General features: G+C 33.3%; 1 protein-coding gene across 2 annotated transcripts; it reads right to left on the bottom strand.

The window, feature by feature from the left end:
- Positions 1 to 3,943: 3,943 nt before the first annotated feature.
- Positions 3,944 to 5,181, bottom strand: LOC111987220 (cytochrome c oxidase assembly factor 6). 2 transcript variants are annotated; one of them, XM_024018927.2, is made up of 4 exons: positions 5,012 to 5,179; positions 4,760 to 4,897; positions 4,582 to 4,657; positions 3,944 to 4,198 (listed from the first exon to the last, which is right to left on the bottom strand). In XM_024018927.2, the coding sequence occupies exons 1-4, from the start codon at positions 5,093 to 5,095 to the stop codon at positions 4,191 to 4,193; spliced, it is 306 nt and encodes a 101-aa protein (XP_023874695.1). In that variant the 5' UTR covers positions 5,096 to 5,179; the 3' UTR covers positions 3,944 to 4,190. The 2 variants fall into 2 exon arrangements, with proteins under 2 accessions (XP_023874695.1, XP_023874694.1); XM_024018926.2 differs by lacking the exon at positions 3,944 to 4,198 and having other exon boundaries at positions 4,355 to 4,657; positions 5,012 to 5,181.
- Between the last annotated feature and the right edge of the window lie 10,433 nt (positions 5,182 to 15,614).

Consider the following 15,614-nt stretch of genomic DNA (forward strand, 5'->3'; position numbering starts at 1 on the left):
ACAAGGGCAGATTGTGATGCAGGACACAACTAGAACAAAACTGAAATAAAAATAAAATAAAAGGATATGACTTAGGAGTTAGCACCTAGACCTTGCTTGGAGTCAGCACCAAGCGAGGAAACCACTAGAAGTCAGCATCTAGGGTAGACCTGGAATCAGCACTAGACTAAAGAAAAACCAAACGGCCAATTTTTTCATTCATCAAAATATCAATTAATTCCTCAAGGAATACAATAAGTTGCTTATAAAGGATTGCTAAACCCTAATTCTAATTGGCTAGGAAACCCTAATTGCCTTATTACAAAAATAACCTTGCTTCCAACTTAAAATATTAATAGCCCAATAAACTAATATGACCTAAAACATAAAAATACAATTAACTTGCAAACATAAATAATACTAAATAATAATCTTCTTGTCTCTCCTGCATCATTCTCCTATGGTTGGAGAAAACTCGACCTTGAGTTCTAAAGCGTTGAAGGATTAGGATGCTGACAAGTAACACTTGCTTCAAGTCTGGAATCACCCTAGGGAGCATAGAGAAAATAAAAACCTTGAATTCCACCATGTCAAACTCTTCTGGAATAACAAAATCAATGTGTGGAATCAACATAATCTTATCTTGAACCATTGGAAGCACTATGTTATCCACTTTCTCCACTTTAGCAAACTGTTTATCTTCATGCACCACGAAAGGCTGATCAAAAGCAGATTCATTAGCTTCCAATATCACATCATGTGCACCCTCTAACATAATACTATCCTCTGAAACCATCTCTTCACCTTGTTGGTCTTCAATAGATTCATTTCCTTGCACGCATGTCAAAGCAACACTTGTCGAGGCATGTACACCTGTGTCAACATTAGGCTTTGGTGTTGCTTGAGAATTCTCCACGACCAAGATATCATCATCAATGTTGTCTTCTATGGAGGTAGCAATAAGTTCATTGTGATAAATTATCCTTGGTTTCCCAATTGAATCGGTTTGAGTCTTCATTTACTTCATCTGAGCAATCCTGTCTTGAACATCTTTTATGAGCTTTACAGATAATTCCTTGATAGATAATTCCTTGATAGATTGTTCAAAAGTGCGCTGAGGACATGAAATAGGATGAGAATTCATCCTATTTGCTTTAACTTGAAAAGTACCACACTGAGATTGTGATAGATACTTAGCTCAAAAGTATGGTGACAAATACTCGTCACAAAGTTTTTCTTTCATATCTTTCCGCACACTAATGGCAGGTTCATAATTTAGATAGCGGAAATATTCAAGATTCTTCCAAAATATTTGTGATATCCACCTTTTAACTTCAACTTTGCATACCTAGCCTTTTTTGTTATTTGCAAAATTTTCTTGCTCAAAGAATTGATCCGTCCCATTCATCCAGTAGACAAAATACTGAGGATTAGTTTTACAACCATCAAAATAAGGTGCTTCAGATATTGCCATAATAACCCAATGAACAAGAATCTTATTGAGTGATGTTTACTGGGTTGATCATACTGTGTGCCTTTTTTTTTTTTTTTTTTTTTGGGTATCAGGAAATGGTGGGTTAACGTAGTTCTCAAGGGAAACAAAAACTGCCGGATAGCGTTTTAGAAACAAGTGTGCTGGAGTCTTAAAAGTTAAAACAAAAAATCTAGGTGACAAATTAACTTTTAGATGGGGTTGAAGGGTTGCTGGTGGACTTGCTACGGCATAGCAGCGAGCAAGTGATGGTCATGGCAGCGTGAGACAAGGATGGAAGGGATCGAAGCTGCTGGCGGTGAGTCACTGCAACTAGGGCTTGCAAATGTGTATAGCAGTAGTTACGGCGGCAAGCGAGAACCGCTGGAGGTGGATCTCCAGCGCGAGAAAGACCAAAATTGATGAACCAGGGTCAGCGGTGAAAGAACTTCTTTGTCTTTGTGGTTGCATCTAGTTTCGTGATTTGAGTATGGGCTTAGGATCTGTGGCCGTGGGGTTGGGGTCTTGGAGTGATTGGGATGTTTGTGTCAAATTGTCAATGATGGCGATATGGTGGTGGTGGTGCTAGCAGGATTTTTTTTGTGGGGTCTTCTAGTGGTGGTAAGAAGCAACAGTGATTGGGATTTCTAACGGGTTGTGATGGTGGTTCAACATTTTTTTTTTTTTTGGTTCCGGATTGACTACAATGATGCTTCAAACAGATCGATGTTTGCTCTGATACCAAAATTGACGCAGGACAACCAGAACAAAATTGAAATAACAATAAAATAAAAGGATATGACCTAGGAGTCAGTACCTAGGCCTTGCTTGGAGTCAACACTAAGCGGAGAAACCACTATGAGTCAGCATCTAGGGTAGACCTGAAGTCAGCAGACTCAGCACTAGACCAAAGAAAGACCAAATGACCATTTTTTTCATTTATCAAAATATCAACTAACTGCTCAAAGAGTACAATAGGTTGTTTATAAAGGATTGCTAAACTCTAGTTCTAATTGTCTAGGAAACCCTAATTGCCTTATTACAAAAATAACATTGCTTCCAAATTAAAATACTAATAGCCCAATAAACTAATATGACCTAAAACATAAAAATACAATTGACTTGCAAACATAAATAATACTAAATAATAATCTTCTTGCGTCTCCCACATCAGATTGACAATGCACAAATATTTAAAGTCCAATACAAATCATTAGCAAAGAATGTGTAACCTACCTAATCATCAAATCCAACACTCATTCATGTCACTTTCGTTAATTCCCCCCTCATGCCCATCAATACAAGCAGTAGTATTGTAAAGAATGCCTTCAGCATCCTCCAAACCTAGGAATCTAAAAGAACTAGAAACTAAGTCAAGAAGTAATTGATGCAGCATAATATGTTCGGACAAGCAATCATCTCCCAAATAAAGTATTGAAAGAGGAAATTAAATAATATCACAATCATTTTGGAAAGGTGGGTATAATAGCTTTCTAGTTTCTAGAGGAATTCCAATAATCTCTAGAAAGCAAAGTTCAATTAAACAATTGCTGAGTATCTATTTTTGATAAATTAAGGTAAAAAAGTGCACTACAATGCATTTCAAACTCGATTCTTTGCTAGAACTTTCCAAAACCCAAAAAATTAGAAAACTGCAAAAATAGAAGCCTGATTCCATCCTCACTTCAAAGTTCTAAATTAATATAGTGACATGGTCTATGCAACAAAACCAAATAGTAAAGTTTACATTGAAAGATAGTTCAGATTATATCAAGATATATGGTGACAGTTTGGTTGGGCTTCCAGTATCATTTATTTTTAGGAATACATTTTTGGCTTAAACCTAGACCATGTCACTAGATTAATTTTACCTTATAAAAGAGATCTTTTTTATTTTACTTTGAACTACTCACACAAATGAAATAAAGGGGGGGAGGGGGGGTGGGGCGGGATGAGGAATGATTTCCACGAGCTGCATTTGACATTCAGATGACCTAATGGGCCAATGAACCCCGGTTCAGATGGTACTTCTCTCTTCTCACAAGGTGGAGTGTGAGGTACAAAACTCATGGGTGTGTGAAACTTAAAAACGTTTATAATAAATAAATAAACAAATATGACATCATTGGCATAATTAGACAAGAAGTCCATCTTCTCCATCTAAATATCATTACTGGCATTGGCTCATATATTTAATTTTGATAATGTGCCTTTAGTTCCCCTCAAAATAACTAAGAAAGAATTTTAAAAGCATGAAATCAAACAAATGGAATGACTGAACGTATACATATAAAAAGGAGAAGAATAATGTCAAAGCAGTGGACAACTGCACACACCTCACAAGGACTCAATACTAAACCAACTCAACAAAGCTATGTGACAGCTACACGGCAATGGAAATAAGAGATATACAGGTTTCCATTGAATTGCCTTAATAGGTAAGTTGCGCCAGAACCATGTAAGAGATGGACAACATGAAGAACATAGCAACTATTGAAGTAAAATTAACATAATAAAATTCAAATGTGTTTTGTCTTTACAGAAGGAATACATCTCAAAATACACAACATTCCAATTATTTTCTAATGGCAAAAACAAAATATGCCAAACAATAACAGACTCCTTATATCATTATAGATGCCCTTCCTCTAAGCTGAATAAGGTATGCAAGATTTCACCAAGTAAGGCAGTAACAGACAATGATATTAGCTTCCATCTTCTTTAGGGGCCAAGTCAAGATTTAAACCCCTGCCAAAATCGATAAAACTCAACCTAATAAGGGCATTATTCACTTAAAATACTCCCTACTCCTACAAAACTTTTTTCCTCCTAAAGCTCAAACCAATGGTAAACTCAATAAAATAAAACAAAGCAATCAAAACTATTAAAAAAAAAAAAAATCTGTTAAACATAAAGAAACATCATAATTCAGATTTAAAGGCAAGCATCATATACTTTGATAACAATCCAGAAAATGCAAATCCTATTGTTTGATAACTGTACAAGTGCAAATCCATCAAAATCCAACAAAACTAGCACATTTTAAAGAAGACCCAGAAAGCCAAATGGTCATAAAAAGTCGTAATTTTATGAGGATTTAAAAGTATAAGGCTGTGGAAGCATCAACGGACCTCGCCTCGAGTCCTTGTCATCCAAAAGCCTCTGCACCCTCCTGTTCCGACAGTACTGCCTATCAAAATGCTTCACCTACCATTCCAAAAAAACAAAACAACAATAACAATAATAAAACATTAAAATCCCCATGAAACAATGGCACTAAAATTTGACATTTTTTGTTTTGGGGTTTACCCAAGAAGCACGGCAGTGTTTGTCAAACTCAGCCCTGGAGTTTTTGCATTCAGATGGGTATAAGAGGCCGACGGAAGCGATTTCAGTGGGTCTCTTATTGGATTCCTTATCCAAACACGCGTAGAAAGCATCGCGAGCCTGAGGAGTTTATCATATACAGTACAAAACAAAACAAACAAAATATGAAACCCCAAACAAGAAAACAAAGAACATAAAAAAGAGTGAGAAGAAGAAGGGAGAAAGAGAAAGGACCTTGTAGCAAGCTTGTCTGGCTTTAGAGAGCACGTCGACGTGGACTGCGTCTGGGTTTCGAGAGGCGTAAGCTTCGAGAGCCATGGCTTGGATTTCGAGTCACAACAACTCACAATACAGGGGGCTTTGCCGATTCCTATTTTTTTTCTTGGTTTCTTGAGAGTTGGGTTTCTGAGATTGGACCTGTGAGTTTGTCACCTATGGATGGGAAATATGGGCCATGAAAATGGGCTGTGCTCATTTTATTCTAGTACCCTCATTAACCTAACTTTTATCAAACCATGTCACCAATTGGCCATATTAATAGGTTGCCTTGAAAATTTTATAATAGAAAAAAATTTTAAGTTGAAATTTAATAGAATTTGACATAGAATAAACTAGATTTAATCCATAATAAACTATCTTAACAATTAATGAGAGTATAGAAACTTATCATAAAGAGAAGATGGAATATTCTCACAAAATTGGGTACGAATTCGTTAACCTGACTTAACCTAAAGGAAAAATAAAACTTAAAGAAGCAAGTAAACTCATACCCAACCTATTCCCTTTTCTTTTCTTTTAATAGAGAAGTTAGCCTTCTTCTTTTTTCTTGCTTTTTAAAATGGTAATATGCAAAGTTGGATGACTCTTCTTGTGGAAAAATAATTACAATCAATTTTATGAGTTGTTGTTAATGACACACAATTATCTTGAGATTTTTCTTATAAATCAACTTTTAGCATTAAATTAAAATTCTCAATTAATATCAATCTTGGCTTTTGCTCAAGAATGTAAAAGTTTTAAGTTGCACTTGAATTTGGTAATATAATTTGAAGATAATATCTAATTCATTTACATAATAGTCATAGTTATAAATTTCTAATATTTTATTGACTCATTGTCATAGTATGTTAAATTTAAATATTTACTTATTTTATTTACCCAATATGTTTTTTTTTCTTAAAATTTTATTTATTTAATTGTCTTTATAGGATGATTTTTGCATGAAAAAAGCCAGAATGTGGCTCCTTTCATGGGTCCTCAGATTTTGCAAGGAGCCCTGACCCACTTTACAAAATCTATGTTTTGGGCTCATGAAAAAGCCTAAATAGGCCTTATTGTACTTTTTAAACCATATTCCCATAAATCTCCATTTAAAATGCATGGGCTTAGGCCACACTTGAGATAGTAAAAAAAATATTACAAAATATGTATATTGGGTTCAAATAGAATTGGCCATCAACATTAGGCAATAGAATTTAAATAGAGTAAATTGTTGATAATAGAGTTGAATTCATAGTAAACTATCCTAATAATTAATGAGAGTGTGTATATATATGTGTGTGTGTATATATATATATATATATATTGAGAGAGAGAGAGAGAGAGAGAGAGAGATTCATGCCATTTCATTTTCAAAACCAAATAATATAGATATTATTCATGTATCAACCACGATATTTAAAAAGAAATAAAACACACTTTCATCATCAACAAAGAGAGAACTATTATCTCAAACGAAATTTAGGAACTGAAAAAAAGAGGGTCCTCTCTCTCTTTTCCTCTTGGTGCACATTAGCACCATGCTGCTAACATGCACCCTAGCCTCTATTGACCACCATTAAGAGCGTCGCCTTGAGGTGGGTCTACCCCGACCCAAATCGTGGGGCTTTGGCCCCCTTAGGGGGTCGCACTACCTTTCTTGGAGTTGTTTCATATCAAGCCTAAATAAATCAAAAGAAATTATAAAAATACCCAAAACATACAAACCTAATGAAAATGCTAGTACAAATGGATATGAACAATTTGAAATTGTAAGTGAAATGGAACAAGGGGATATATTGTATTGGTTTAGGATTGGTATGAAATAATTCAATCGCTCTTGTCAAAACAAAGCTTAATTACTTACTTTGGCTTTGGCTACTCTCTTGGCCAGGCCAAGATAATCCAAGTCTCTCTCTTGAACCAAAGCTAGTAACTAGGGCTATTAACAAGTCTAGTAGAGCCCATTATTAGAATTTTATGATTTGTTCATTTAATTTTATTTCGATCGATCATGAGCCAAGCTTGAGCTCATCACCAAGCTAGATTATGTGTTCAAGTTTAGTTCATTTTTTTATCGAACAAACTCTAACTTATTCATAAGCTACTTGATCAACTTATTATTTCTTTATATATAATAAACACCATAGCTAAAATTTTCCCCTTTCACAAATTTATGCAAATAATTAATAATTAAACTTAGATTTACCAACTTTTTACTACAAAGTAACTATTTATATTATCAAATAAATTAAGTAACAATACAATATCTTATGAATTTATTACAAACTTACAAAATTCAATTTTAAGTTTATATAAATACAAACTTTAAGTTTATATAAATCAACTTTAATACTAACTACCTTGACAAATATAATAATATGTTTGAGCTTGAATTGTTTAATAGTAATGCCTAAACTTGAGATTGACTTTGACTTGTTTACTGTTAATTATGCTACCTACAATAAAAGATTACAATATATATCATTATATATATATATATATATTTATATCGAGGTATATATTACATTATTAACAATAAAAATATCATGCACTAATTTTAAAATATGAAAAATTGTTGGGGTAAATGAATGAATTGACATTAGGCATGAAAATATATATTGTATGAAAATAAAGATTTTGAGTTAATATTTAATTTTTTATTTCATCTTTGTCTTTTAATCTTGTCTTCCTTAAATTAAAGTTCTAACTCTTTCATGCCTTATTAGATTAGATATTTTTTATGGGAAATATTAACGAATGTCCTAAAAGCATATTTTAGTAAACTATGTTAAGAAAGTTTTAATAGAAAAAGAAAAAAAAAAGTTAATGTATTGACAATTTTTTAAATTTTCATAAAAATAATATAAAAACTCTCTTAAAGTAATTTATTAATAATTGCTTTAAGAGCATTGTTATTAAGAACCATTTTTTTTTTATTATAAACTCATCCTGATTATTAAAACTACGATTTCCTAAAAATATGATTAAGATATTAGAGCATCCACATCAGGTGTGGTAAATGTGCCAAATGCCAAATATTTGGCACATTTACCACACCAAACACAAAAAACACCAAATATGAGATGGGCCAAATCTCATAATTTTTGCAACATGTTTTTTATAAAAGTTTTTTATTATCAGATTATGACACCAATCAATTTTGGGTGAAAGCAGAGATTAAACCTTAAATCTTTATTTAATCATAAGAAACTTTACTTTACCAATTACGCTAATTGTAACCCCCAAAAACTTTTACTTTTCTTTCTTATAATAAATATTTACACCAGACAATGCCTATATAAATGTCATAATAAAAAAATGAATAGCCCCAACAGTCAATCTAGCACGTTCTACGATGTGAGATATATTAATATTATTTGCATTTTTTATATACAAATGTTCTAGATTTCATATGATATTTTATCAATAAATTTTTTTAAATTTAACTACTCTTTTATAATTTAAAAGTCTAGATTTTGTTATATTAGCATTCTACTAATAATACTCTTAAAATAATAAAATAATGTTGCAAACAAAAAAATTAAGATTATTATTAATCATTCTAAAGAAAAAGATTATTATTAATGAAATGCTAACATGGAAAAATCTAGACCATTAAATTATTAAAGAATGGTTAAGATTTAAAGAAATCTATTTGTTAGAATATCCTATGAAATCTAGATGATCTAAATCCTTTTTTTTTTTTANGGGGTAAACGAATGAATTGACATTAGGCATGAAAATATATATTGTATGAAAATAAAGATTTTGAGTTAATATTTAATTTTTTATTTCATCTTTGTCTTTTAATCTTGTCTTCCTTAAATTAAAGTTCTAACTCTTTCATGCCTTATTAGATTAGATATTTTTTATGGGAAATATTAACGAATGTCCTAAAAGCATATTTTAGTAAACTATGTTAAGAAAGTTTTAATAGAAAAAGAAAAAAAAAAGTTAATGTATTGACAATTTTTTAAATTTTCATAAAAATAATATAAAAACTCTCTTAAAGTAATTTATTAATAATTGCTTTAAGAGCATTGTTATTAAGAACCATTTTTTTTTTATTATAAACTCATCCTGATTATTAAAACTACGATTTCCTAAAAATATGATTAAGATATTAGAGCATCCACATCAGGTGTGGTAAATGTGCCAAATGCCAAATATTTGGCACATTTACCACACCAAACACAAAAAACACCAAATATGAGATGGGCCAAATCTCATAATTTTTGCAACATGTAAACAGTACCGTTGCAATGGTACTGTTCACATATGGTATATGGGATAATAATTTTTATTCCCTTCTCTCTCTCCTCTCTCTTCCCTTTATTCTTTTCTATTCTCTCTCACCGCCTTTGTTCTCTCTCAAGTCTCACCGATTCCCTCTTTTCTCTTCACATTTGGTGAGATTTTTTTTTGTTCTTTAATTTCAGATCAGTTTGACGGTGGCCATTATCACCGGAGGCGCAAGCGGCATGGGTTCCCTCTCACCGATTCCCCTTTTTCTCTTCACCGAGGCGCAAGCGGCATGGGCGAGAATCGCGAGTTCGCCGCTCACGGTGGCCACGGCTCGCGAGTTCGTCGTTCACAGCGCACAAGCCATCGTCATCGCCGACGTCCAAGACGAGAAGGGCCATCGTCATCGTCGTCATCATCGCTTTGTAATCGGCGTGGGTTGTGGGTTGTGGCTGATTTTGCGACTTCGGATTCTGATCGGCGTGGGTCTTTGGGTTGTGGTGGGTTTGTGTGTGTGTTTTGCTTGGTGTTTTGCTCGCCGGCGTGATGGGTTTGCCTCTCCGTCTTTCTTCTTTCTTCTCACTGATCTGGGTTTGTGGGTTGTGGCTGTCTTCTTTTTTTTTTTTTTTTTTTTTTTTTTTTTTTTTTTTTTTTTTTCTGTGTGGTGGATTTTGGTTGCCACAGTGGAGGTTGATGCTGGTAGTGCTGTGGCGGAGGTTGCTATGACTGTTGCTGCTGTTGGATTGTGTGGAGGATGTTTTTATATTATTTTAAAGTATTGTATATATTATTTTAAATGAAGTGGTAAAATAAGTAGAACTCTAGATGATCTAAATCCTTTTTTTTTTTTTTATGAAAAACACACACACATTTACATAGTTTATTGTAATTGAAACTCTATTACAAAAATTTCCAGATATAATTTAAACATTTTACATTAATTAAAAAAAATGTAAGTGTTTAAAAGCTTTAAAGTAATTTTTATAATATGAACGTGTTTAGAATGTCCTACTTTTAGATCATTCCCATCCGAAAATTCTATCTTATTCTATTTTATCATCTCAAAAAGTTACTTTATCAATTATACCATATAATTTTATAATACACCCAACATCCCAAACTCTAATTTTTTTTTTATTTTTTGCAACTTTATTTAAATATTCTTTTTTATTCTTCCTCTTCCTCTAAGTAACCGGCAACCACATCATCACTACCACTGCCACTCACATCCTAGCAAACCACCGACCACCGGCCAGCAACCACCACCACAACCACAATAGTCCATGCCAACCACCAAAACCCACACAACAACTTGCCGATTTAGAAACCTAGAAACCCACATTGATCTCCACCATCAGAAACCCACAAGAACACACTGATCAATCTAGAAACCTAGAAACCCAACTGATCTCCACCGTCAGAAACCCACAAGAACGCACTGATCTCCATCGCCTGAAACCCGCAAGAACTCATTGATCTCCACTACCAGAAACCCACAGCCCACCACACCAATCCACCACAATCGTCAACCCCAAACCCATCAAGCAAACCCACCAAAATTCGATTAGCAATCTTCTACCCCTTTACCATGATGATCTTGCCCAGAAAAGGTCGTCGGTAGTGCCATCGGAGAGAAAGGGGCATCGGTAGTGAGAGGCATGAGGATAGAAAGGCTCAACGGAGAGAGGGGAGATGAGCTCTATGACTGTGAGAGAGAGAAAGAAAGAGGAGTTGAAAGACAAAGAGATGAAAGGAGAGAGAAAATAAAAGGTGAAAAGGGATTTAAATAATATATTTTGGTTTACAATTGTAAGATTTTGCAAGACCAACTGCTAGCTCTTTTTTTGTGCCTTGATGCTAAAGCATAGCATCGGTGGTGCCAAAAATTTAGCAATTTGGCACCACAAAAAGTTAGTTTATCTATTTTACCACCCCACTTTACAAAACATCCAATATCAATGATTTTATTTTTAACATTCAACATATTAAAATAATATAAAAAATTTAATAAAATAATATATCAATTACAATAAATAGTAAGTACAACCAAAAGGAAAGCAAAAAAAAACTAATTTCGTTTCTAACAATTTGAGTTCTCTGGAGTCGAGTTCACTGTAGCTGAGGTGAAGGTAGGCCAGAAATCGAGTCCAGTGGAGTCGATTTCTATACATAGAATCGAGTCCAGAGGAGTCGATTCCTACTTTGACGTTCCTCCTTTGCCTGTAATGGTTGAAGTCTACCCGAAGACACAACAAGAACGAGGACTCCACACAACTAGCTCTACGTAGAGATTAGACAACCAACGGACTTGCATCAAATCCATGGCAATATAGAGAATACCGGACATGCTCTGTCTTACTCTCCACAAAACAGAGAATTGGATTTCTATTCTTGCATCAAATCCATGGCAATATAGAGAATACCGGACATGCTCTGTCTTACTCTCCACAAAACAGAGCATTGGATTTCTATTCTTGTTTGTGCTGTGGCTAAGTTGTGTGGAGGGATGAGACAGGAGAAATCGAGTCCAATGGACTCGTTTTTTATGCATAGAAATCGAGTCCAGAGGACTCAATTTCTATGTATAGAAACCGAGTCCACTGGACTCGATTTCTATGTATAGAAACTGAGTCCACTGGACTCGATTTCTATGTCGTTTTCTGGCCTATGTTCACCTCAGCTACAGGGAACTTGACTCCNAAAAAAAAAAATCATGCACAGAAAAACAAAGTTAAAAAAAAAAAACTTCGCCTCTAGGTTTTTTTTTTTTAGAATGTTGCCTCCAGTTAAATAAAAAATAAAAAAAAAAAAAGAAAGAAAAGAAGAAAAGCAAAAAAAAAAAAAGACAACCAGCAGGCATCTAGTACGAAATCAGAGCTAGGAGCCTCTACCTAGCCAGAGCTCAAGATTGCCCTTACCAAGTAGTGCCTTCGTCTGCATAGACCATAATCTAGAGGTCCGTTTATTCCTCTTATGATCGATCTGTGCCTTAACTTCGGTTGAACAAAAAAGGTTAAATCTTGTGAAACCATAGCGTAGGCGAAACCCAGCAGCCCACCCAGAGTTTTACCTTCTCCAGTGTTAAGAGAAGGTTTAATTGAAAATGTGAAGAAACATCAGGAAAACAACAAATATTTTTTGGTTTTAACCTTACGATGTAGAAGGAATAGGAAAGGTCCTTGTAAAACTATTTTAAATTTAAAACAGATCAGTCGACTCGGTCTACGAATCTATTCTAGTTATCAACGAATTCCTAGAATTTTAGGTGGGATGGGGATTGTAATTCTTTCTACCCGGATTGGACCGAACCTTTTGTCAAGCTGTTGTTCTCTTGTTTTATTCCCAAAACATAGAGTAAGACATCTATTTATCAATAAAATCAAATATTTTGATTCCATGACGAACTTCTCTGAAAAACATGGGCACGCGTGTAAACGAGGTGCTTTACCAACTGAGCTATGCCTTAGCCGATAGTTATACTGCTTCTCGGTAAACAAGGTCCACTGGGTCAAGGTCAACAACAGGCATGAACCTAGAACGAGGACTCCACACAACTAGCTCTACGTAGAGATTAGACAACCAACGGACTTGCATCAAATCCATGGCAATATAGAGAATACCGGACATGCTCTGTCTTACTCTCCACAAAACAGAGCATTGGATTTCTATTCTTGTTTGTGCTGTGGCTAAGTTGTGTGGAGGGATGAGACAGGAGAAATCGAGTCCAATGGACTCGTTTTTTATGCATAGAAATCGAGTCCAGAGGACTCAATTTCTATGTATAGAAACCGAGTCCACTGGACTCGATTTCTATGTATAGAAACTGAGTCCACTGGACTCGATTTCTATGTCGTTTTCTGGCCTATGTTCACCTCAGCTACAGGGAACTTGACTCCAGAGGACTCGAATTGTTAGAAACGAAATTAGTTTGAAAGTTTGCCTAACTAATGATATTGTTTGGGTTTGATAGTTATTTTTTTTAAAATCCCGTCTTTTCATTAAATACAATCACATGTGTGTGTGTGTGTGTATATATATATTAGTACAAAACAAATAAATGTCATGAAATTAATGTACTCTATCAGTACTAATGATCTTACTATTCTGTTTAGCAAAAAAAATGCTCTTGCTATTCTCTTTCCTTCAATTTTGACCTTTAGATTTTAGGAAAATACTCAAGGTCTATTTGGGATATGTTTATTTTACTAAAACTATTATTATTATTATTATTTTTTGTTGTTGAAAGTTCCGTAAATAAAAGTAAAAGTTAGTTAAAATAGTATAGTAAGAGTCATGAATAGTATTAAAAAGTACAATAAGGCTCATAAATAGTAACAAAAATAAGTTAAATGGTAAAATAAGTTAATTTTTTAAGTTGGAGTCAAACGCACACCTAATAAACCTAAGGATGTACCATTAGACTATGTTGGTGGTCAGTTTAATTAATTCATATATGATAAAAACGTCACGAGGTTAACACAATATATTCTATTTCTATGTTCAGTATATCTTCTCGTTAAATACAATCATATATATACCTCATATATAGATATATATATATATATATATATTATTACAAAACAAACAATCAAAAAAAAAAAAAAAAAGACTATCGGACAGTGTGGTGGGGTCACCGAGAGGAGAGTCTTTTCCGAATACTGCACAGTCCTATTTGGGATAAGGCTGAAAGCAAACACTACATTATTTTTATTTTTTCTTGAAACTTTTTTTATTTTTCCTTGGAACTTCAAAAGGCTAAAAGTGAATAATTAGTTTGCGTTGGCATTAGTTAAAAAGTCAATTTATTTTTGCTATTTAGTTTATTATATTTTTTGATATTATTTACGTGTCTCATTATATTATTTTAGTTAATTTTTATCTTTATTTATAATATTTTCAATAAAAAGTTTTTAATTTTCATTAAGAGTTTGTTTGGATATCATTTATTTTGCTGAAAACTAAAAACACTGTAACAAATAATTTTTAAATAAGATTAAAAATTGCACACGTGGGTCTCAGCAAAGAGACGTGCACAGTGGTTGAATTGTGTGAATGGACAAATTGCACAGTACACATGGGTCCCAGCAAGGATGGACAAGCGGCGTGAATGGCTGAACGTGCACAGTGTAAGCGGATCTCACTTCAAATGCAGAAATGCAAAAACGCGCAATTAACGCAATCCAAATGCACACTAAATAAGCTATTTAAGTGTCCGTTTGGCATGATTAATTTTGTCAACTTATTTTACTATTCAGCTTATTTTTGTTACTATTCATGGGTCTCACTGCACTTTTTGGTACTATTCATGGGTCTCACTGCATTTTTTTAGCTAATTTTTATCTTTATAAAATTTTTTAGTTTCAACAAAATGAGAGGATCACAAATAGACCCTTAGTGTGTGTTTGACATTGATTATTTTTGCTAATTTATTTTACTATTCAGTTTATTTTTCCTACTATTCATGGGTCTCGCTGTACTTTTTAATACTATTCAGGGTCCTATTGTACTATTTCAATTAATTTTTACCTTTATTTAAAGTACTTTTAGCAAACAGTTTTCAATTTCAACTAAATAAATTATTTCCAAACAGACACTTATTAAACTACCAGTTTGGGGTAATTTACACCAATATCTAACCAAACATCACAGTGAATATTTGTTTACAAAATTTTGTGTAATAAGTTGTGATATGGAGGGGAGCGGATTTATGTCTTAAGACTTATCTCACATAGAAAGTTAGAATTTATTTTTAGTGGGCATGTAGAGTAACATGAATACTAACAAATAAAATAACAAACTAGGCCATGGATTGTTAAAATATATATATATATATATAGTGTAGATTGAGATATGTGTTAAAAATATAGATATAGTGTATAGATTGAAATATGAAATGAAGGAAGAATATGTTTATCTTCTAAGACTTGTCCCATTTAGAAAGTTTACAAGATAGATATTTAAAGTAGGGAAATGCTAACGAGTGCCCTTAGAGCACTTATTAATAATTTATTTAAAGAAAGTTTTTATGGAAAATGAAAAAAAAAAAAATTAATATTTTGACAGTTTTTTTCATTTATCATAAAAGTGGTATCAAAACTTTCCTAAAATAAATTATTAATAAGTACCTTAAGGGCACTTGTTAGCATGACCCTGTAAAGTAACCTAAACACCGACAAATAAAATTTTTGAAAAATTTTATGGACAGGTGACTTTAAAATGCGCGTTGGTGCATGTTGTAGGGTACACTTGGCACCTAGAAATGTGGCACATGTGCATTGGACATTGATTTTTATTTTTATTTTTAATTTCATTGAATAAGATAAGATACACTAGA

Source organism: Quercus suber, unplaced genomic scaffold (genome assembly GCF_002906115.3).
Source record: "Quercus suber isolate HL8 unplaced genomic scaffold, Cork oak 2.0 scaffold_201, whole genome shotgun sequence".
NCBI lineage: Eukaryota > Viridiplantae > Streptophyta > Magnoliopsida > Fagales > Fagaceae > Quercus > Quercus suber.